Source organism: Saccopteryx bilineata, chromosome X, assembly GCF_036850765.1.
Source record: "Saccopteryx bilineata isolate mSacBil1 chromosome X, mSacBil1_pri_phased_curated, whole genome shotgun sequence".
Classification (NCBI taxonomy): Eukaryota; Metazoa; Chordata; class Mammalia; order Chiroptera; family Emballonuridae; genus Saccopteryx; species Saccopteryx bilineata.
In genome coordinates, this window is record NC_089502.1 from 7,759,864 (window position 1) to 7,783,073 (window position 23,210).

At 39.1% G+C, this 23,210-nt stretch overlaps 2 protein-coding genes across 4 annotated transcripts in view; both read right to left on the minus strand.

Moving 5' to 3' along the window:
- LOC136316972 (integrator complex subunit 6-like) overlaps window positions 1–23,210 on the minus strand; it is a 482,266-nt gene that overhangs the window by 237,567 nt on the left and 221,489 nt on the right. The gene's annotated exons all lie outside the window — the stretch shown is intronic.
- Window positions 1–23,210, minus strand: part of LOC136317349 (zinc finger protein 75A-like) — a 52,919-nt gene that overhangs the window by 6,160 nt on the left and 23,549 nt on the right. The window contains 2 exon segments of the mRNA XM_066249992.1: window positions 2,738–2,823; window positions 11,993–12,101. Coding sequence (XP_066106089.1) covers window positions 2,738–2,823; window positions 11,993–12,101 — 195 coding nt within the window.

Below are 23,210 nucleotides of genomic sequence, written 5' to 3' on the forward strand. Positions count from 1 at the left end.
GGGTTGGTATGAGCTATTATTTGTAATCCACTTTCGGATTTGGGCAGCTTTGAAGTCTTGATTTGTTTGTTTTCTTAACAGGTGATAGTCTTGTTAACTGTTCTCAGCAGGGGGCTTCCTTGAAACTGTAACCAGGAATGCTGTGGGTGTAACCTGAGACGCTGAAGGTCTCTTCCACCAACTAATCTCACTGGGGGCAGGGTTTTTTCTCAGCTTCAGTAGGGGGAGGTGTATCTCAGATCTCCATGGAGACCTGAGTTACTGCCCCTCCTCCCCACTTCTTGTTTTCAGCTGTGTCTTGTTGCGCTGATTGGAGCTGGCTAGATGTCCGGAGATCTCTGATCCGGAAGCACTTCAGCTCTGTTTTGTGAAAGGTTCAGTCCCTCCCCCAGCTATGGCCGCCTCCAGCACGAATGAGTCAGCTTTTTTATTTCGTTTCTTGCATACCTTAGCCCCTCACAGTCTGTCCCTCTCCCTGTCCTTTCCACTTGGGAGATAAGCTGGTCTTTTCAACCCACCTTGCTCCCTGGTCGCCAGGTAAGTGGCTGTGAGCAGTAGTTTCTGCTCTTTTTCCTCTGTGAAATCCTCTCTGGGCTCTCAGCCTCCCCCTCCCGCCCATCCGTTCCTGTAAGCAGAGGAGATTCAGGCACTCCTTACCAGGATTATTGTGGCTTCCTCTTTGCTCCTTGGTTTTTGAGAGCTGTTCTTGCAGTTCAGTGTTGGTTTTTCATGCTGATTTTTCCTAAATTGATTTGTATTCCAGTTTGGTGTTGAGAGCTGGGCGTCTGTGCGTCTGCCTACTCCGCTGCCATCTTGGAGCTCTCCCAGATCTAATGTTTTCTAAGTGTCAACCTAGCAACAGAAGGCTTCCTGGATAGGCTTATTCTTTCCCCAGTCTGAATGGGAAACCTTATGACACATTTAGAACCCATTAGAAGACACCAAGTGGGCAGGCAGGACTAGCAAGAGGTACCTAGGCACAAGTGGCATGACCCAGGAAGCCTGTTTATCTCTGTTGGTCTGAGACTCCCCGTTCCCACTGAGAGACACTCGAGCCTAGGAGAAATACCTTTCTTACCCTCAGGGAGCACCTGCAGGGACACATGGGTGCCCTAGCAGTACCACATAAACCAAGGAAATAGCAAAAGCTCTCTGAAAATTAAGCTGTCACCAGAAGCATACCCCACAAAAGTAGGAAGGACCCTATGTGCTAAAATAAAGCACGGTGACTTCCCATTGAGTTAAAATATTTAAATATTATCCAGACTTTCCTAATATAATGTGCAAAATAATCAAGGCATAATAATAATAAAAGTCACCCATCAGACTAAGAACTTATAAAAATCACAACATGAGTGAGAAAAATGCAATCTGACAAAAATGAAATCAGATGAGAATGTAAAAAGAAACAAAAATCAAAAACAAAAATAAAACAAAATTAAACTATACTTCAAAATAATCCATGGTTTAAAGAGAAAGTCTCAAAGAAAATTTAAAAATACATGGATGAATGAAAATGAAATTACAATATATCAAAATATGTGCCACAAAGCTAAAGAAGTGCTCACAGGAAAATGTATAGACGAAAATGTTTACAATAGAAAAGGGGAAGGGTCTGAAATCAATAATCTAAGGTTTCTACACCAAGGAACTAAAAAAAAAAAAATCCAAAGCAAACTGAAGAAAGCAAGTAAATATCAGAGCAGAAATCACAAACAAATGCTTGTACTTAAATATAAATAAATTGATAAGCCTCTATCACAACCGACAAAAATAAAAGAAGACACAAATCACCAATATCAGGAAGGAAATTGGGTATATGACTACACATTCAGCAAATATTACAAAGATTATAAGGAAGTACTATAAACAACTTTATGTTCATAAATTTAAATTTAGGTAGAAATGGACCAATTCCTCAAAAACTACAAACTATGAGAATTCAACCAATATGAGATACATATTCTGAATAGCAATATTACCATTAGAGAAATTGAACTCATCATTAAAAAGCTTCCAGAAAAAAAAAAATCTCCAGGTCCATAAGGTGTTACTGGAAGATTCTACCAAATATTTAAAGAATTTCCACCAATTGTATGCAATCTCTTTCAGAAAAGAGAAGAGGAAATACTACCCAACCCATAGGGCCAGCAGTACCCTGATAGCAAAATCATACAAAGATAGTACACTAAAAATGAAAACTACAGACTAACACCTCCCATGAACTTAAATGCAAAGTTCCTCAGCAAGACATAGGTAAACTGAAATGTAACAATATGTAAGAATTACATAATATGTAAAAATTACATACCATGATCAAGTAGGATTTATTGCAGGTATGCTAGCTGGTTCTACATTTGAAATCGACCAACACAACCCACCATATCAATAAGCTTTGAAAGATCACAATCCTATCAACTGACACAGTAAATTATTTGACAAGTCTCACATCCACTTGTGATAAAAAACACTAAGAAACTTAAGAATTATATAGACTTGATAAAGACCGTCAACAACAAACCCTGTACTAGTATCACAGGTAATGTTGAAAGACTTAGTGTTTTCATGAAAATGGGAAACAAGTCAAGGATGTGTACTCTCATCACTCTTTCTCAACATAGTCCTGGATGTTTTGTCTACTGCAATAAGGTAAGACAATAAATAAATAAATAAATAAATAAATAAATAAATAAATAAATGTGACTTCTGGGCAAGATGGAGGCATAAGTAAACGTACTCGCCTTGTCCTACAAGCACATCAAACTGACAGACTACGGGACCACCATCATTCAGAACCATCTGAAATTTGGATAAACGGAAGTGCTACAAGTAGGTAATTAAAGAGAAGCCACGTAAAGACTAGCAGGAGGGGTGGATATGCAGAGAGCTGGTCTCACCCATGCGCAGCAGATACAAGTAGGGAGGGTATCTCAGCTGTAGTGGTCTCCTCTGATGAGCAAAGGGTCCCAGCCTCACTCCAGGTTCCCCTTTCAGGGTTTCAGTGTCAGAAAAAGAAGTCCCCATAACTTACAGCAGCATAAACCTGTGGGAATTTAGGCTGAGGGAGATGGAAGCCTTCTGGAGTCCCAGGCAGTTCCTCTTAAAGGGCCCACCCACAGACTTACTCAGACTTACACCTCTGAGCTATAGCACTGGGGTAGCAGCTTAAAAGGCACCAGAGACATACAGGGAGGAAATTGAGACCTGGGTCACAGGGTAGGCCACTTTCTCCCAGACAGAAGTGCTGGCAGAGGCCATTTTTCCTTTGATGAGCCCTCCCCCACAGAGCCTGCAGGTGAGCCCTATATATGAGTCTCGAGCAACCTGGCTCACACTGTTTGCCTCACCCTGGTGATTCCCTGAGACCCCACTCTACCCAACTTTCCAGGAAATACCCAAGCTATTTGCAGTGGTTTTTCCAAACCAATGGCCTGTCTTGGCTCATGCTTTACACTTTCCTAAAATCTCTCAAACAAGCAACATCTGTACTCAATGTGCCCTATACTCTCACTAAGTGGCCCCAGGCCTGGCACTAGCAACAGCTGGTCTTGGTACACAGTTTGGCCTCACCTGGGCACCTCCAGCCTAGAGCAAGTAGCAGCCGCCTGCAAGTCACGGAACTCATGCCAGGTGGTCCCAGGCAGAACACAGGCAGCAGCTAATTATGACCTACACATCCAGGAGGCCCCAGAGCCAGCACACCATGTCGATAGCTTTAGACCATGTCGAAGCACTACCATCCAACTACTTCAACAAGCAACACACTCAAAGGTTGAACTCAGTGGGCACCAGATCCCCACTAAAGTAAGTCTTGCCCTGTGGGGGTGGGTCCATGAACAGTTGATCCTCCATGGTAGTCAGAGGTCAGTGGTCGGTGGTCACAACCAGTCCTTGCAGCTGATCAGCCTGGGGGTAAATTCCTCCCACTGATGTGCCAACAGCAATCAAGGCTCAGCTACAAGAGGAGGGTATGTACACAGCCCACTTGGGGGAGGAAGCACATCGAGTGCCCAGCTTGGGTGATCAGGAAGGCTGTGCCACAGGACCCTACAGAACACTGACTACATTAGGCCACCCTACCAAGCCTGGAAGAAGTAGCAGCTCTACCTAACACATAGAAGCAAACACAAGGAAGCTGCAAAAATGAGTAGACAATCATGTACCAAATGAAAAAAAACAGAACAAAACTCTAGAAAAAGAACTCTACAAAATGGAGACAAGCAATCTACTAGATGCAGAGTTCAAAAACACTGGTAATAAGGATGGTCAATGAACTTAGAACCTCGATGGCATAGAAAAGGACAAGTCAGAAATGAAGGATACACTAACCGAAACAAAGAAGAATAATTTGTTTATTCAAATTATTGAATCAACAGTAAATGAAGACAAGAATCAAATCAGAAATTTGGAATATAAGGAAACAAACAAACAAACACACCAAATCAGAATAGCAAAAAGGAAAAAAGAGGATAGTCTAAGGAGCCTCTGGAACAACTTCAACCATACCAATATTGGCATCATGGTGGTGTCAGAAGGAGAAGAGAGCAAGAAATTGAAAGCCCATTTGAAAAAATAATGACAGAAAATTTCCCTAAATTGGTGAAAAAAATAGACATACATGTCCAGGAAGCACAGAGTCCCAAAGAGGCCCACACCAAGGTACAACATAACTAAAATGCCAAGGGTTAAAGACAAAGAGAGAATCTTAAAAGCAGCAATAGAAAAGCAGTTAGATACCTACAAGGGAACACCCATAAAACTGTCAGCTGATTTCTCAACAGAAACTCTGCAGTCCAGAAGAGATTGGCAAGAAATATTCCAAATGATGAAAAGCAAGGACCTACAGCCAAGATCACTCTACCCAGTAAAACTATCATTTAGAATCAAAGGACATAAAAACAGCTTCCCAGACAAGGAAAAGCTAAAGGAGTTCATCACCCCCAAACCAGTATTATATGAAATGTTAAAGGGTCTTCTTTAAGAAAAGAAGAAAAAAGATTGAAAAATATGAACAGTAAAATTGCAATAAATACATATGTACACAACAGAGTCTAAACAACAAAATAAATGAACCAGCAGAACAGAAACAGATTCAGTAGATAATAGAGATCATTTTGATGGTTGCCAAATGGGTGGGGGGTTTGCGGAGATGGGTGACAAAAATGATGAGATTAAGAAGTTTAAATTGGTTGTTTTCAAATACTGATGGGGATGTAAAATACAGCCTAGGGTATATAGTCAATAATATTCTAATAAGTATAGTGTTAAATGGTGTGAGATTTATGGGAAAATCAGTAAGTTACACAATGTCTATTTACTGGAGTGTACACCTGAAACTAACATAATAATGTATGTCACTGTTAACTTAAAAATAAAATGATATAAAAGTGAAAAAGTAACAAAAGACATTGCATATTATGATTGCCCATATAGAGAAAGCTGAAGGAATCTACAAATACTCTTAGAACTAACAAGTGATTTCAGTAGGGTTACAGGATACCAAACCAAATCAAAATCAATGACATTATTATATAAACAGAATGAACATGGTACAACCAAAATTTAAAATAATACCATTTACAATTGCTCTAATGAAAATTAAATGCTTTGGCATATACTTAAGAAAACGTGGAGGATTTTACACTGAAAATGACAAAAAGTTGATGAACGAAATCAAAGACCTAAATAGAAAGACATACTGTGATCAGTGACTGAAAAAATCAACCTAGTAAAAATATTAATCTTCTTCAAATTAATATATATTTAAAGTAATTTTTATCAAAATCCCAACATAGTTTCTTATAAACATAGAAAGCTTATTCTAATTGTACATGGAAAGGAACAGATCATAGAATAGCTAAAATGAAATTTTATATTGACAAAAAAGAATAAATTAGGAAGAATCACTCTACCTGGTAGGTATTAAGGTTTATTATATTATATAGCTACAATAATCAAGATAGTGCCTGACCAGGTGGTGGCACAGTGGATAGAGTGTAGGACTGGGATGCAGAGGACCCAGATTCGAAACCCCGAGTTGCCAGCTTGAACGCAGGCTCATCTGGTTTGAGCAAGTGTCATTCAGTCTGCTATAACCCCCCAATCAAGGCACATATGAGAAAGCAATCAATGAACAACTAAGGTGCCGCAAAAAAGAGTTGATGCTTCTCATCTCTCTCCCTTCCTGCCTGTCTGTCCCTATCTGTCCCTCTCTCTGTCTCTGTCAGACACGCACACACACACACACTTGCACACACAAGTAGTGTGGTATTGGCAGAGAGACAGACACAGCTCTATGGACAGAACAGTTGCATACAAATATGCACAACTGATCTTTCACAAAAGTACAAAAACTGTTCAATGGTGGTAGAATAGCCTTTTCAACAAATATTGCCGAAACCATTATACCTCCACAGGTAAGAAAAGTGAGCCTTGACCTAATCATCATACTTTTTATAATAACTGAAAATGGATCATAGACTGAAATGTAAAACTATAAAACTTTTTTTTTTTTTTATAATTTTATTTTTTTAATGGGGTGACATCAATAAATCAGGATACATATATTCAAAGATAACAAGTCCAGGTTATCTTGTCTTTCAATTATGTTGCATACCCACCACCCAAAGTCAGATTGTCCTCTGTCACCTTCTATCTTGAAAAAACTATAAAACTTTTGTGAAAAAACATAGGAGATAATTTTAGGGATCTAAGCTCACAGTTGTAACATTGACACACAAAACAAACAATCTACAAATGGAAAAAATGAAAAATTGGTTCTTATCAAAATTAAACACTTTCACTGTATAATCTTATAGGCAAAGGATAAAAAAAACTATGCAGACTTATAGAAACTATTTGCCGACCATATTGTCACAAAGTACTGGAATCTAGAACACAAAAAGAACTCTCAAAACTCAACAGTTAAAATCAATTTCATTAAAATATGGGCAAAAGACATTCCACTGAAGGAAATATAGAGGTGGGAATCAACACATGAAAAAGTAATACAACATCATTTGCCATTAGGGAAATACAAATCCAAACCACCAGGAGATAATACCACATATCTATTAGAATGAGGTGGGGAAAAAAGATGGCAGGAACTGAATCATTCACCCACTGCTGGTGGGAATGTAAAATAGTAGTCACTATAAAAACAATTTAGTAGGTTCTTATAAAACTAAACATGCAATTATCATATGTAACCAGCAAATGCATTTTTAAGGCATTTATCCAGAGAAAACTTATCTCTACATGAAACTGTATACATAAATGTTCATGGCAGCTTTATCCACAATAGCCAAAAACTGTAGAAAACAGATATTTTTCAGTAGGTGAATGGTTAAATGAACTTGACGTATCAATAACGTGGAATGCTACTCAGCAGTAAAAAGTGGTGAACTGCTAATACGCACAATTTGATAAATTCCTGGAAATAAGTCCAATAGAAAAGTGAATCCCAAAAGGTTACATTAAATTCAATTCATATAACATTAAATGGCAAAATTATATAAATGTAAAACAGATTAGAGCTTGACATGGGTAGGTAATGAGGTGAGGTATGGGAGGGAAGTGTATGCGGTTATAAAAGGGCAACAGGTGGAATCCTTGTGGTAATGTGACTGTCTAGTATCTTGACTTGGTAGTAAACACAAACACCCACACATATGATAAACCTTTGAAGAACTAAATACAGGCACACATTAACAAGCATAAGTAAAAGGAAAAATAAATAAGGTCAGTGGATTATATCAGTATCAATATCCTAATTGTGATATCATAAACTTTCACAAAGGGTATCATTGAGGGAAACTGGATAAAGTATACATGGATTTCCTTTGTATTACACTTTAAATCTGTATGTGAATAATTATTTCAATTAAATGTTCAATCAAAAACATAGTAGCAGAATCTTAAAAATATTAAGCCTTTGTAAATGTTTATATCAAGGAACATTTCTCCTCTTCAAATGCATACATTTACCTGTAGGGGACTCTCCAAATTTGTCCTTCAATTATTGGGACCTTGGACCTAAGGTTATTTTTTGTGTGTGTATTTTTCTGAAGTGAGAAGGTGGGAGGCAGAGAGACAGATTCCCACATGCGTCCAACCAGGATCCACCTGGCAAACCCACTAGAGGGCGATGTTCTGCCCATCTGGAATGTTGCTCCGTTGCAATTGGAGCCATTCTAGCACCTGAGGTGGGGGCCATAGAGCCATCCTCAGTGCTCATGCCAACTTTGCTCCAATGGAGCCTTGGCTACGGGAGGGGAAGAGAGAGATAGAGAGAAAGGAAAAGGGGAAGGGTAGAGAAGAAGATAGGTACGTCTCCTATGTGCCCTGGCTGGGAATCGAGCCCGGGACTTCCAGGCGCTGGGCCGATGCTCTACCACTGAGCAAACTGGCTAGGGCTGGGTCTATGGTTCTTATACTTGTTCTAACAGATCACTTTAAGTTTACATGTAACAATAATATTCTCAGAATAAAACCTTGACATCATGGACTCCCATCTTAATTCTAGACTATTTTCAGGAAGAGTGAAGAATTCTTATACTTTCATTTACTCCATATGTTTAAATGGGCAAGAATCTTTGATTCTTTATCTTCTTTATACTGTACTGTGTTTGTGGGTGAATATGCAGTGAGGAAGCTAAGAAGAAAACCTAAGGAGAATCTATCAAAACAATATGGGAAATGAGAATCCAGTGCTATTGAAGTAGACTTGGTTAGTGATAACAGAAGCTTAGACTAGGATGATAAGGGTGGAAGAAGGTTGAGAATATTATGCTAAGTGAAATAAGTCAGGAAAAGCTAAATTGTTGGGATGATGTCAGAGTAATGGCAGTGTGAGAGATACTCCTGATCTCTCTCCTTGAAATTTCAACAAACTGAACAACTATAACATGGTGAAGTAACCCCATATGGGCTCACAGCCATGCCTCAAAGATACTTGCACCAAGTGGACTAAAGATGGGACAGGTTAGGAAAGGGGGCAAAAGATAAAACACATTTGCACTGGGCTTTGGGAAGGAGCCAACCCTAATGTAACTGGGGTTTTTTTCCCCCTCTACTGGACTATGGGGAGGAGAGAAGCTCAGACTGTCTGGATTTGGTCTGAGGGGTACAGAAAGGGAAACCTGGAGTGACTTGGTCTCCTTCTGCCTTGAGGAGCAGTGAGACAGAGGGGAAGAGGGGGAGAAACAAAACCAAAGTAGCCAGAGAGCAGGATCACTGCCAGTGTTCCCATGGTCTGCTTGCAGCCTGCACTTGGCAGAGGCAGAGAAAACTAAACTGCAGCTCCCCAGATTCTGCCTTCACCACCTCACAGTTCAGAGAGTGGCAGAGACAAACCCCACATCTAGCTCTCTAGAGCCACTCCCCTGTAAAACAACAGAGCTCCATGTCCAATCCTGGAGTCTGTTGAGAAAGTGGGAGGAGCACCAGGAAGCCTGAGATTGCCATTGCTAGAGCCATAAAGCTCAAAAGCCAAAGCCAGAAAGCTGAAGCCATAAAGCCCTCACAACAACCCTACCCACCAACATGACTATGGCCCTGCCTACATCATTGCAACAGCAACATCTCAGTGGAGGATAACCCCAGAATTTTATGAACTAAAACTTGTAAGGCTGTGATATCTACTGGAAGAAACCAATCAAAGACAAATTTTTTCCGTTTAAAATTTGGGTTTAAAAAAATAAGTAAAATAAAATAAAATTTGGTTTTTTTTTTATCTTTCTTCTGAATTTTGTTTTCTTTAATTTTTATAGTTCTTATTATCTTTTTGTGGATGTTTTCTTTTTTATTTTATTTTATTTTGGGGGGTTTTGATCTTTGCTGTGATTTCTCTTAATTATATTTTTATTGTATTTTTAAATTTAAATTTTTCATTTTTAGTTGTTCTTTTTAACATTTTTTAATTTTTAAATTTTATGTAGAAAATTTAAGAGGGTGACATTGATCAATAAGAGTACATAGGTTTCAGGTGAACATTTCTATAGCATTTGAAATGATCATTACATTGTATACCCATCGCCCAAAGTCAAATCATTTTTTGTCCCCTTATACTTGTCCCTCTTTACACCCTTAGCCTTCCCCTCCCCACTCCCCTATATTCCCTTCTTCCATGAACCCTTCCCCCTGATAACTACTTCACTTTTATTTGTGTCCATAAGTTTCAGTTTTATATCTTCCCTATGTATGGAATCATACAGTTCTAAGCTTTTTTGGATTTACATATTTCACTCAGCATAATGCTCTCAAGATCCATGCATGTTGTATTAAATATCACTATATCATTTCTTATGGCTGAGTAGTATTCCATTGTATATATATATACCACCTTTTCTTTATCCAATCCACTATTGAGGGACAATTTGGTTGTTTCCATGTCTTGGCCACTGTTAATAATGCTGTGATGAACAAAGGGCTGCGTGTGTCTTTACATGCTGATATCGAGTTTTGGGGTTAGATACCCAGCAGAGAGATTGATGGGTCATATTGTAATTTTATTCTAAATATTTTGAGGACTCATCATATGTTCTTCCATAATGGTGGTTCTAATTTCCATTCCCATCAGCAGTGAATAAGTGTTCCTTTTCCTCCACAGCCTATCTAACACTTATATTATCTGTCTTGTTGAAAATAGCCAATCTAACAGGTGTGAGGTAGTATTTCATTATAGTTTTTCTTGCATCTTTTGAATAGCTAGTGAAGATGATCAGCATCTTTTCATATACCTGTTGGTCATTTATATGTCTTCTTGGGAGAAGTGTCTGTTCATGTCCTGTCCCCTTCTTTAATGCGATTTTTTGCTTATTTGTTGCTGAGCTTTGATCATTCTTTATGTATTTTGCAAATTAACACTTTATCACAGCTGTTCTTTGCAAATATCATCTATTTATTTAGCTGCCTATTTTCTTTTATGAGAGTTTCCTTTGCTGTGCAGAAGCTTTTTAGTTTGATATAGTGCCACTCACTTATTTTTGCTTTTAATTCCCTTACCTTTGGGGTCAAATTCATAAATTGTTTTCTACAGCCAATGTCCATGAGCTTAGCACTTATGTTTTCTTCAATATAATTTATTGTTTCAGGGCTTATATTTAGATCTGTGATACATTTTGAATTAATTTTTCTACAGGGGGACAAACTGTAGTCAAGTTTTATTCTTTTGCATGTGGTTTTCCTACTTACCCATGACCATTTATTGAAGAGGTTTTCTCTTCCTGATTATGTGTTTTTGGCTTCTTAGTTGAAGATGATTTGTCCATACATATATGGTTTTATTTCTGGGCTCTCAATTCTGTTCCATTGGTCTGTATATCTGTTTTTCTGCAAATACCATGCTGTCTTGATTATCGAGGATCTCTAGTATAATTTGAAGTCAGGTACTGTAATACCTCAGGTTTCATTCTTTTCCCTCAGGATTTCATTGGCTATTCAGGTTTTTTTAATGATTCCATACAAACCTGGTAAATTCTGTTCTATTTCTTTTAAGCAGAGGTCAGGAACTATTTTGGCTGAGAGAGCCATGAATGCCACATATTTTAAAATGTAATTCCGTAAGAGCCATACAATATGTTTAACACTAAATACAAGTAAATGTGTATATTGTATGTAAGACCAACACTTTTAAAGTACAATAAGTCTCTGAATTCTTTTTAATAATGTTGTTATGCTGTTGCTAACCAATGATGAATAAAGTACTTCTTACCATTAATGTGACTTCTGGTGCTGCATGGTTTTGCTGATGGCTTTGTAGTCTGGTTGATACATGGTGAGGTTAAGCTTCATGCAGGCGTTGAGACTTCCATCCATTAAACATGACTGTAGGTTCGTCTTAACAATTTTTGATGTGAGAAAGACTGTTCACATGCATACGTAGAGCCAAACATTGCTAGTACAACAATACTCACACGCTGCAGTGTGTGGTATGTGACGGGAAGTTCATTCCAAGTTTTGACAATCAGCTAGTCCCCACTGTTTTGCTCACCAACTCTGCTTGCTGTCGTGCAAGTCTTTCCAAATCTTCATTCCGTGACTTGAGCTTATTCACCCACATGTCTGAGGCCTTCAGGTCAGCAGCTTGTAGCTCAAAACCTCTGACGGAGACACTGGGGATGTAACTCAGGTCAGTGCTGTTCACTGCACACTCGTGTGGATGGGTGATGAACTTAAAAAAAAAACAAGAACACTCATGAAATTCTCCAAAGCGTGCTTTGAATGACTGCAGGAGGCTAGATGTGAAGCCCACTAGCTGCTGGAAATCAAGATGTTGAGCAGGCTCACTTGCTGTGCATGCATCTTTAAACTCTCCCAGTTTTTCAAAGTGTAGTAAACGACCTGTTTCAATGTCGGTGATGAAGAGTTCCAGCTTGTTTTCAAATACAAGCATTGCTTGTTGAAGGGATAAGACTATTTCCAACGCCTTGCATTTTCACATTGAGCTGGCTCAGATATTCAGTCATGTCCACGAGATAGTAGAACTTCGGGAGCAACTCAATATTAGCTAACTCAGGATGCTCGATGTTTTTCATTTCAAGAAAAGTCTGGATTTCACACAGACAAGCCACGAAATGACTGAGCACCTTCCCTCGTGACAACCAACACGCATTGCTGTGCAGAAGCAGACCAGGATAATTATTCCCAACTTCATCCAGCAGTGTTTTAAACTGGCGATCATTTAAAGCTCAGGCAACAATAAAGTTGACCACCCGAATGACCAGCAACATCACCTCAACAAGCTGCTCGCCACACATCTGAGCACAAAGCGCCTCCTGATGTAGGATGCAGTGAAAACAGGATGGGTCTCTTTTCATGTTCATGAAGAAGCGCTATGAATCCTCTGTTTTTCCCCACCATGCACAGAGCAATACCAGTACACACCAAAATATGTTTATCCATCAGATTTTTTTCTTTAGCAAACTCAGTGAAAGACTTGAATAAATCCTCCCCTCTTGTTGTCTCTTTCATAGGCAAAACAGCAAGACTTTCCTCACATAGTGTGTCACCAACATCATACCTTGCAATCATGCTGAACTGGGATAAATGACTTACGTCTGTTGACTCATCCAAAGCGAGAGAAAAGAATAGTGTTGCATTTATGTCCTTCACTTGTGTTGCTTCAGTTTGATTTGCCATCATGATGGTATGATCGTGAACAGTTCTTGCCAACAGAGGCATGTCTTTTATTCGTTTGATTATCTTGTCTTTATCCAAAAAGTCATCAAAAAGTTCATTAGCAACATCAAGCATGAATGTTTTGGCATACTCCCCATCTGTGAATGACTTTCCATTTCTCACAATTGCTAAAGCATCAGCAAAGCTAGCCGAATTCCAGTCACCTTGTTGGGTCCAAACATGGAGTTGCTGCTGACTAGCTTGCACTCTGCACAGTAGCTCTTGACATGCTTTCTTCCTGCTGTCCCCCGCTGGATATTTCGATGCAAATGTAGTATGGCATGTCCCGAAGTGCCGCTTTACATTTGACCATTTCAGCGATGCAATTTTTTTTTTTGGGGGGGGGGTTTCAGAGAGAGAGGGGGATAGACAGGGACAGACAGAAGGGAACGAAGAGAGATGAGAAGCATCAATCATTAGTTTTTCATAGCGTGTTGCAACACCTTAGTTGTTCATTGATTGCTTTCTCATATGTGCCTTGACAGCGGGCCTTCAGCAGACCCAGTAGCCCCTTGCTGGAGCCAGCAACCTTGGGTTCAAGCTGGTGGGCTTTTTGCCTGCGCTCAATCTGGCGACCTCGGGGCCTCGAACCCGGGTCCTCTGCATCCCAGTCCAATGCTCCATCCGCTGCGCCACCGCCTGGTCAGGCCAGCGATGCAATTTTATCATTGCATATTAGACACACTGCAGAACCTGCTCTCTCCACAAAGGCGAATTCCTCTGTCCATTCCTGCTGAAAAGTACGATACTCCTCATCTTTTTTTTCTTTTTGCCATCTTCTTCATCAAAAGGGTTTCTGCAATTAGCTAGCTGACTACCTGATTAAAAGGAGGGATGTTTACTTCCTGACCTCACAACGACCCGTGTACGTTATGCATCATCCAGTAAAAATTTTGTGTTGTCCTGGAGGACATCTGTGATTGGCTTCAGCCACCCGTGACCATGAACATGAGCATTAGGAAATGAATAGATTGCAATGCATGAGAATGTTTTACATTTTTTATTAAAGATTTATCTGTGAGTCAGATGCAGCTATAAAAAGAGCCACATCTGGGCCCTGGCTGGTTGGCTCAGTGGTAGAGTGTCAGCCTGGCGTGCAGGAGTCCTGGGTTCGATTCCCAGCCAGGGCACACAGGAGAAGCACCCATCTGCTTCTCCACCCCTCTCCCTCTCCTTCCTCTCTGTCTCTCTCTTCCCCTCCCGCAGCCGAGGCTCCATTGGAGCAAAGTTGGCCCGGGCGCTGAGGATGGCTCTATGGCCTCTGCCTCAGGTGCTGGAATGGCTCTGATTGTGTCAGAGCAACGCCCCAGATGGGCAGAGCATCGCCCCCTGGTGGGCATGCCGGGTGGATCCCGGTCGGGCGCATGCGGGAGTCAGTCTGACTGCCTCCCCGTTTCCAACTTAAGAAAAATACCAAAAAAAAAAAAAAAAAAAAAAAAAGCCACATCTGGCTCGCAAGCCATAGGTTCCCAACCCCTGCTTTAAAGAATGACATTGGGATTTTGATGGAGATTGCATTAAATTTGTGTATTACTTTGGGTAATATGGCTATTTTAACTATGTTGATTTTTACAATCCATGAACATGGAATACTTTTCCATTTATTCCTTTTTCAACTAATTTCAATAATGTTTTTAGTTTTCAAGATATAGGTCCTTCACATCCTTTGTTAAGTTTATTCCTACGTACTTTTTTTATGGTGCAATTGTAAAAGAAATTGATTTTCTGAGTTTATTTCCCATATTTCATTGTTGGTTTACATAAGAGCAGTGGACTTTTGTATATTGATTTTGTATTCTGTGACTTTACTGTATTTTGGTGCAGGCTTTGTGGTTTTCTCTATACAGGATCATGTCATCTGCAAAAAGTGACACCTTTACTTCTTCTTTCCTGATAAGAATGTCTTTTCTTTCATTCTCTTGCCTGATCTCTCTGGCTAAAACGTCCAGAACTATGTTGAATAAGAGTAGTGAGAGAGGTAGCTCTGTCTTGTTGCTGAGTTTACAGGAATACTCTTCATTCCCCCCCCCATTTAGTATAGTATTAGCTGATGGTTTGTCATATATGGACTTTATTATCTTGAGGTACTTTCTACTCCAATTTTATTGAGTGTTTTAAACGTAAACAGATGTTGTATCTTATCGGATGGCTTTTCGGTATCTGTTGATAAGATCATATGGTTTTTGTTCTTTGTTTTGTTGTGGTGGTGTACTGTGTTGATCAATTTCTGGATGCTGAATCATCCTTGTGTTCCAAGATAAATCCCACTTGATAATGATGTATTATTTTTTAATGTGTTGCTGTATTCAATTTTCTAGTATTTTGTTTAGGATTGTTGCATCTGTATTCATTACAGGTATTGGCCAGCAGATTTATTTTTTTGTGTTGTACTTGCCAGATTTTGGTATGAGGGTTATGTTGGTCTCATAAAATGTGTTGGGGAGTGTTGCTTCTTCTATTTTTTGAAGACTTTGAGAAGGATTAGGAACCAAATCTTCTTTGAATGTTTGGTAGAATTCACTTGTACAGCCATGTGGTCCTGGATTTCTCATTTTGAGGAAGTTTTTGATAGTTGTTTCAATTTCCTACCTGCTTATAGGTCTGTTAATGTTTTCCACTTCTTCATGACTCAGTCTAGGAAGAATGTATAGTTCTAGGAATTTATCCATTTCCTCTAGGTTGTTGAATTTGGTGGCATATGATCTTTCATAATGTTCTACTATGATCCTTTGTATATCTATTATATGATGTCTGTGTTGATTTCTCCTTTTTTATTTAAGATTTTGTTTATATGAATCCTTCCTCTTTTTTCCTTTGTGAGTCTAGCCAGTGGTTTGTCGATTTTATTGATCTTTGCAAAGATCCAGCTCTTTGTTTTATTATTTTCTATAGTTTCTTTGTCCTCTATTTCATTTAGTTCTGCTCAAATTTTTACTATTTCCTTTATTCTGCTAACTTTGGGTTTTCCTTTTTCTTCTTTCTCTAGTTCCCTAAGATGTGATGTTAGGTTGTTTACATAGGATCTTTTTCTTGATAAAAGCCTATAATGATATAAATTTCTCTGTTATTACTTCTTTCACTGCATCCCAGAAATTTTGATATGTCATGTTGTCATTTTTATTTGTCTACATATTTTTTATGTCATTTACTTCTTTGTCCCATTCATTATTTAGTAGTATGCTGTTTAATTTCCACATTCTTGTTGATTTCTTTACTACCTTTTTACAGCTGAATTCCAATATCAAAGGCTTGTAATCATAAAATATGCTTGGTGTAATTTCAATCTTCCTGAATTTGTTGATGTTAGTTTTGTGGCCCAACACATGGTCTATACTCAAGCATGTTCCATGTACACTGGAGAAGAATGTGTCATCTGATGTTTTAGGATGAAATGTTTTATAATTGTATATTATGTCTGTTTGTCCCAGAGTGTCATTTAAGGCCAATATTTTTTTGTGACAGAGACACATAGAGTCAGAGAGAAGGACAGACAAACAGGAAGGGAGAGATATTAGAAGCATCAATTCTTCATTGAGGCATCTTAGTTGTTCATTGATTGATTTCTCATATGTGCCTTGACCAGGCAGCTGCCACAGACTGAGTGGCCCCTTGCTCAAGCCAGTGACCTTGGGCTCAAACTGGTGAGCCTTGCTCAAACCAGATGAGCCTACGCTCAAGCTGGTGAAATCAGGGTTTCGAACCTGGGTCCTCCACGTCCCAGTCCAACACTCTATCCTCTGTACCACCACCTGGTCAGTCTAAGTCCAATATTTCTTTATTAATTTCCTGTTTGGATGATCTATCTAAAGCTGTTAATATTGTGCTGAAATTTCCAAGTATGATTAGGTTTTTGTCTGCTTCTATTTTTAGGTCTGTTAGAAGATGTCTTAAATATTTTGGTGCTCCTAGTTCAGGGCCTGTATATTAAGAAGTGTTATGTCTTCTTGATACAATGTCCCTTTTATCATTATGAAATGTCCATCATTGTCTCTGGTTACTTTTGTTCTCTTGAAGTCAGTATTGTCTGATATGAGTGTGGCTACAACTGAGTTTCTTTGGATATTTAGTTGCTTGGAAAATCATTTTCCAACCTATCACTTTAAGTCTAGTTTTGTCCTTGCAGCTTATGTGTGTCTCTTGAAGGCCTCATATGGTTGTGTTTTGCTTTTTGATCCAAACTCCTACTTTGTTCCTCTTTAATCTATTTTCACTTAGGTTAATTATTGACACTTGAGTATTTTCTATAGCCATTTTATGTTTTGTTTACTGGTAGCTCTGTGTCTTGTTCCTCTCCTTTTTGTTTTACTCAGTTGTTTCTGTTTGGTGATATTCCATAGTTCTTTCCCCGTGTCCTCCTTTTTTAAGCTGTGTGTTTCAGAAGTGGCTTTTTCAGAGCTGGTTACCATTAAGTTAAGAAAAATATGTTCATATGTATAAGATTCCTTTGTTTTATGAGTGCCTTTGCATTCTATCCTCCTTTGCTACTGGAGATCTTTATCCTCTCCCCTTTTATGTTATTTTTGTCACAAATTATCCTTGCTTTTATTGTGATCTTGTTGGAGATTTTACTTATACGTTTTATTTGTTGTATATTTGTGTCTGATCGAATAATTCCCTTCTGTTATTTCCTGCAGTGGGAGTTTTCTAGTGACAAATTCCTTCAATTTCTGTATGTGTCTAAAAGTTTTTATTTCTCCTTCACATTTGTCTGGGAAGCTTTTTATTTCTCCTTCGATTTTAAACGATAGCCTTGCTGGATAAAGTAGTCTTGGTTGTAGGTTCTTGTTCTGCATTACTTTGAATATTTCTTGCCATTCCCTTCTGGCCTCAAGTGTTTCTGTTGAGAAGTCGGATGTCATCCTTATGGGGGCTCCTTTGTAGGTGATAACTTTTTTTCTCTTGCAGCTTTTAATATTTTCTCTTTATCGCTTAGCTTTGGTATTTTAATTATGATGTGTCTTGGTGTAGGTTTCTTTGGGTTTCTCTTTAATGGAGTCCTCTGTGCTTCTTGGACTTGTGAGAGTTTCTCTTGCATTAATTTAGGGAAGTTTTCAGTTATGATATGATTGAACAAAGTCTCTATCCCTTGTTCTTTTTCTTCTTCTTCAGGAACCCCTATGATGCGGATGTTATTTCTCTTCATGTTGTCACAGAGCTCTCTAAGTGTTTCCTCTGACTTTTTGAGTCTTTTTTCTCTTTTCTTCTCTGCTTTCATGCCTTCATTCCAGTTGTCCTCCAACTCGCTGATTCGATCCTCAGCTGTATCCATCCTGTTTTTAATTCCTTCCATTGTGGTCTTCATTTCTGATATTGTATTTTTCATCTCTGACTGATTCTTTTTTAATATTTCAATATCCTTTTTTATACTTGCTATTTCTTTATTTAGGTTTTCAAACTGCCCCTCCATTGTTATTCTAAGATCCCTAAGCATCCTTACAATCATTATTTTGAACTCCGCATCTGGAAGTTTGATTATTTCCATATCACTCAGCTCATCTCTCAAAGGTGTCTCTTGTGGTTTCATTTGGGTTGCACTCCTTTGTCTTCTCATAATGCTGTTTTATTTGTAGAGTTGGTTGAGTCTAGGCTTGGTGTTGTCTGCCTCCAGTTTTCAGTTGTGTTATTTCTAGGTCTTTTTGGGTTGGTATCGGCTATTATTTGTAATCCACTTTCGGATTTGGGCAGCTTTGAAGTCTTGATTTGTTTGTTTTCTTAACAGGTGATAGTCTTGTTAACTGATCTCAGCAGGGGGCTTCCTTGAAACTGTAACCAGGAATGCTGTGGGTGTAACCTGAGACGCTGAAGGTCTCTTCCACCAACTAATCTCACTGGGGGCAGGGTTTTTTCTCAGCTTCAGTAGGGGGAGGTGTATCTCAGATCTCCATGGAGACCTGAGTTACTGCCCCTCCTCCCCACTTCTTGTTTTCAGCTGTGTCTTGTTGCGCTGATTGGAGCTGGCTAGATGTCCGGAGATCTCTGATCCGGAAGCACTTCAGCTCTATTTTGTGAAAGTTTCAGTCCCTCCCCCAGCTATGGCCGCCTCCAGCACGAATGAGTCAGCTTTTTTATTTCGTTTCTTGCATACCTTAGCCCCTCACAGTCTGTCCCTCTCCCTGTCCTTTCCACTTGGGAGATAAGCTGGTCTTTTCAACCCACCTTGCTCCCTGGTCGCCAGGTAAGTGGCTGTGAGCAGTAGTTTCTGCTCTTTTTCCTCTGTGAAATCCTCTCTGGGCTCTCAGCCTCACCCCCCCCCTGCCGTTCCTGTAAGCAGAGGAGATTCAGGCACTCCTTACCAGGATTATTGTGGCTTCCTCTTTGCTCCTTGGTTTTTGAGAGCTGTTCTTGCAGTTCAGTGTTGGTTTTTCATGCTGATTTTTCCTAAATTGATTTGTATTCCAGTTTGGTGTTGAGAGCTGGGCGTCTGTGCGTCCGCCTACTCCGCTGCCATCTTCAAAAGCCTCTCCTTCACATTTGAAGGATAACTATGTTGGATACAGTATTCCTGGCTGGTAATTCCTCCCTTTCAGTACTTTGAATGTTGAGCTAAACTTGCTACCTCAGTTTTCAATTCATGTATTGAGTTCTTCACCTCTGTTATTAAAGTTTCCATCTCCATTCTGAATTTATTAAGTTGCCTATTGGTGTTTCCTCATATCTCACTGAGTATTTTCACAACTTCAATTTTGAATTCTTTATCATCTAGCTCCAAGGTTTTTATATGATTCATATTTTTTCTAGTGGTTTTTTATTTTCTTTCTGAACTAGGTCTCTGTCTTGTGTAGTCATGCTATTCGATTTCTTCTTCCTTGATGGCACCAAATAAAAGGAAAACTCTCCCAGTTTCATACCTATTCAGTGCAGTTTGATGTGGGCTCACGCACATGTTTTTTAGGGCTCCTTAGGTAGCTATCCCGTATAGCCTCTACAGACTCGTCACTGACTGATGGCCTACCAGAATGGGTTTCTCCACCAAACTACCAGTTTCCTTCAACTGCTTATCCCACCGAGTAATGTTATTCCTATGTGGTGGCACTTAGTTATAAATGCGCTGATATTCACATTGCACTTTGGTCACAGATTCGAATTTAGCGAGTCACAGAACACACTGAACTTCCCTCTATACCGTCCACATCTCAACTGGCATGGGTGTGGGCTGCTCCGCTATATACACAGTGTTACGTCATCATCTGTGCATGCGCACATGCTGCCACATCATCCTACAGAAACTGGGAGGGTTTTCCTTTTATTTGGTGCAGATTTCACATTTCTATCATCTTTTGTTGCTTTCCTGTGACCGGTCAAAAGTGCACCATGACTTTACAGACACACTGTATTTGTCCCTCTTTACACTGTTCCCTCCTCCCCAGCCCCCACACCCCAATTCACCTGGTAACCATTTCAATTTTATCTATGTCCATGTTTTATATCCCATCTATGTGTGAAATCATACAGTTGTTAGCTTTTCCTGATTTACTTATTTCACACAATATAGTGTTCTCAAGATCCATCCATGTTGTCATAAATGGCACTGTGTCATCATTTCTGATGGCTAAGTAGTATTCCATTTCATATATATTAATACATATGTACCACATTTTCTGTAGCCAGTCCTCTGTAGAGGGATTCTTTTTGTTTTTTGTTTGTTTGTTTGTTTGTTTGTTTTGGTTTCTTGGCCACTGTGAATAGCACTGCAGTGAACATGGGGGTACATTTGTCTTTAAGTACCAATGTTTTGGTTGGGGTTTTTTTTTTTGGTTTTCTTTTTGTATTTTTCTGAAGTTAGAAGAAAGGAGGCAGTCAGACAGACTCCTGTATGCACCTGACTGGGATCCACCAGGCATGCCCACCAGGGGTCGATGCTCTGCTCATCTGGGGCATTGCTTCTTTGAGGCCAGAGCCATTCTATAGCCTGAGGACAGCCATGGAGCCTCATTCCCTGGGCCAACTTTGTTCCAATGGAGCCTTGGCTGCGGAATGAGAAGAGAGAGATAGAGAGGAAGGAGAGGGGGAAGGGTGGAGAACAGATGGGCGCTTCTTCTGTGTGCCCTGACTGGGAATTGAACCCGGGACCTCCACACACTGCATCAACTCTCTACCACTAAGCCAATAGGCCAGGGCCTAAGTACCAATGTTTTTTATTTTTTGGGTTAGATACCCAGTACAGGGCTTGATGGGTCATATTGTATTACTAGTCTTAATTTTTTGAGGAACCACCAAACTTCCATATGGTTGTACTAATTTACATTTCCACCAGCAGTGAACAACTGTTCCTTTTTCTCCAAAGCCTATCCAACACTTATTATTACCTGTCTTGTTGATAATAGCCAATCTACCTGGTATGAGGTGATATCATTGTATTTTTGATTTGCATTTCTCTCATAGCTAGTGAAGAGGAGTGCTTTTTCATATATCTGTTGGATATTTGTTTTCATTTTGTTTGTTTGTTTTTTTGTGTCAGACACAGAGAGAGAGACAGAGAGAGAGGGACATATAGGGACAGAGAGACAGGAAGGGAGGGAGATGAGAAGCATCAATTCTTCCTTTCAGTTCCTTAGTCTTCTTAGTTGTTCACTGATTGCTTTCTCATATGTGCCTTGACTTGAGGCTACAGTAGAGCAAGTGACCCCTTGCTCAAGCCAGCATCCATTGGGCTCATCAAGCCAGTGACCATGAGGTTATGTCTATTATCCCATGATCACACCAGGTACCCCACACTCAAGCTGGTGAGCCAGTGCTGAAGCCAGATGATTCTACACTCAAGCCAGTGACTTTGGGGTTTTGAACCATGGTCCTCTGTATCCCAGTCTGACTCTATCCACTGCACAACCCTAGTCAGGCTGTTGGCTATGTGTATGTCTTCTTGAGAGATGTGTCCTCTTCCACTTTTTAATTAGATTGTTTGCTTGTTTGTTGCTGAGTTTTGTGAATTCTTTATATATTTTGCTTATTAACCCCTTATTGAAGCTGTTGTTTGCAAATATCCTCTTCAATTTGGTTGGCTGCCTATTTGTTTTGTTGTCAGTTTCTTTTGCTGTGCAACTTTGATATAATCCCATTCATTTATTTTTGCCTTTATTTCTCTTGCTTTTGAGGTCAAATTCATAAATTGTTCTCTACAGCCAAGGTCCAAGAGTTTAGTATCTATGTTTTCTTATATGTGGTTTATTTTTTTGGATTTTATATTTAGATCTTTGTTCCATTTTGAATTAATTTTTGTGCAAGGGAACAAAGTGTAGTCAAGTTTCATTCTTTTGCATGTGGCTTTCCAATTTTCCCAGCACCATAAATTGAAGAGGCTTTCTTTTCTCCATTATGTTTTTGGCTCCTTGTCAAAGATGATTTGTCCAAATATATGTGATTTTATTTCTGGGCTCTCAATTCTGTTCCATTGGTCTGCATGCCTGTTATTCTGCCAATACCATATTGTTTTGATTACTGTGGTTCTATAGTATAACTTGAAGTCAGTTAGTATGATGCCTCTGGTTTCATTCTTCTTCATCAGGATTACTTTATCTATTTGAGTTTTTGATGATTCCATAGAAACTGGGTAATTTTTTGTTCTATTCATATAAAAAATGACACTGCCATTTTGATGAGGATTGCATTAAATTTGTCTATTGCCTTGGGTAATATAGCCATTGTAACTGTTGATTCTTCCAATCCATAAACACGGAATGTTTTCCCATTTCACTGTTCTTTTTCAATTTCCTTTAGTAGTGTTTTATAGTTTTCAGTATATAGGTCTTTCATATCCTTCATTAAATTTATTCCTAGGTATTTTCTTTTTTGTTGTAATTTTGAAAGGAATTTTTTTAGTTCAATTTCTGAAGTTTCATTGTTGGTGTATAGAAAAGCAGTACACTTTTCTATATTAAATAAGTATTCTGCAATTTTACTGTATTGGTTAATTGTTTCTAATAGTTTTTTGGTGTAGACTTTAGGGTGTTCTGTAAAGAGGCTTATTTCATCTGCAAAAATGATACCTTTACTTCTTTTTTCCCAATATGATGCCTTTTATTTCTTTTTTTTGC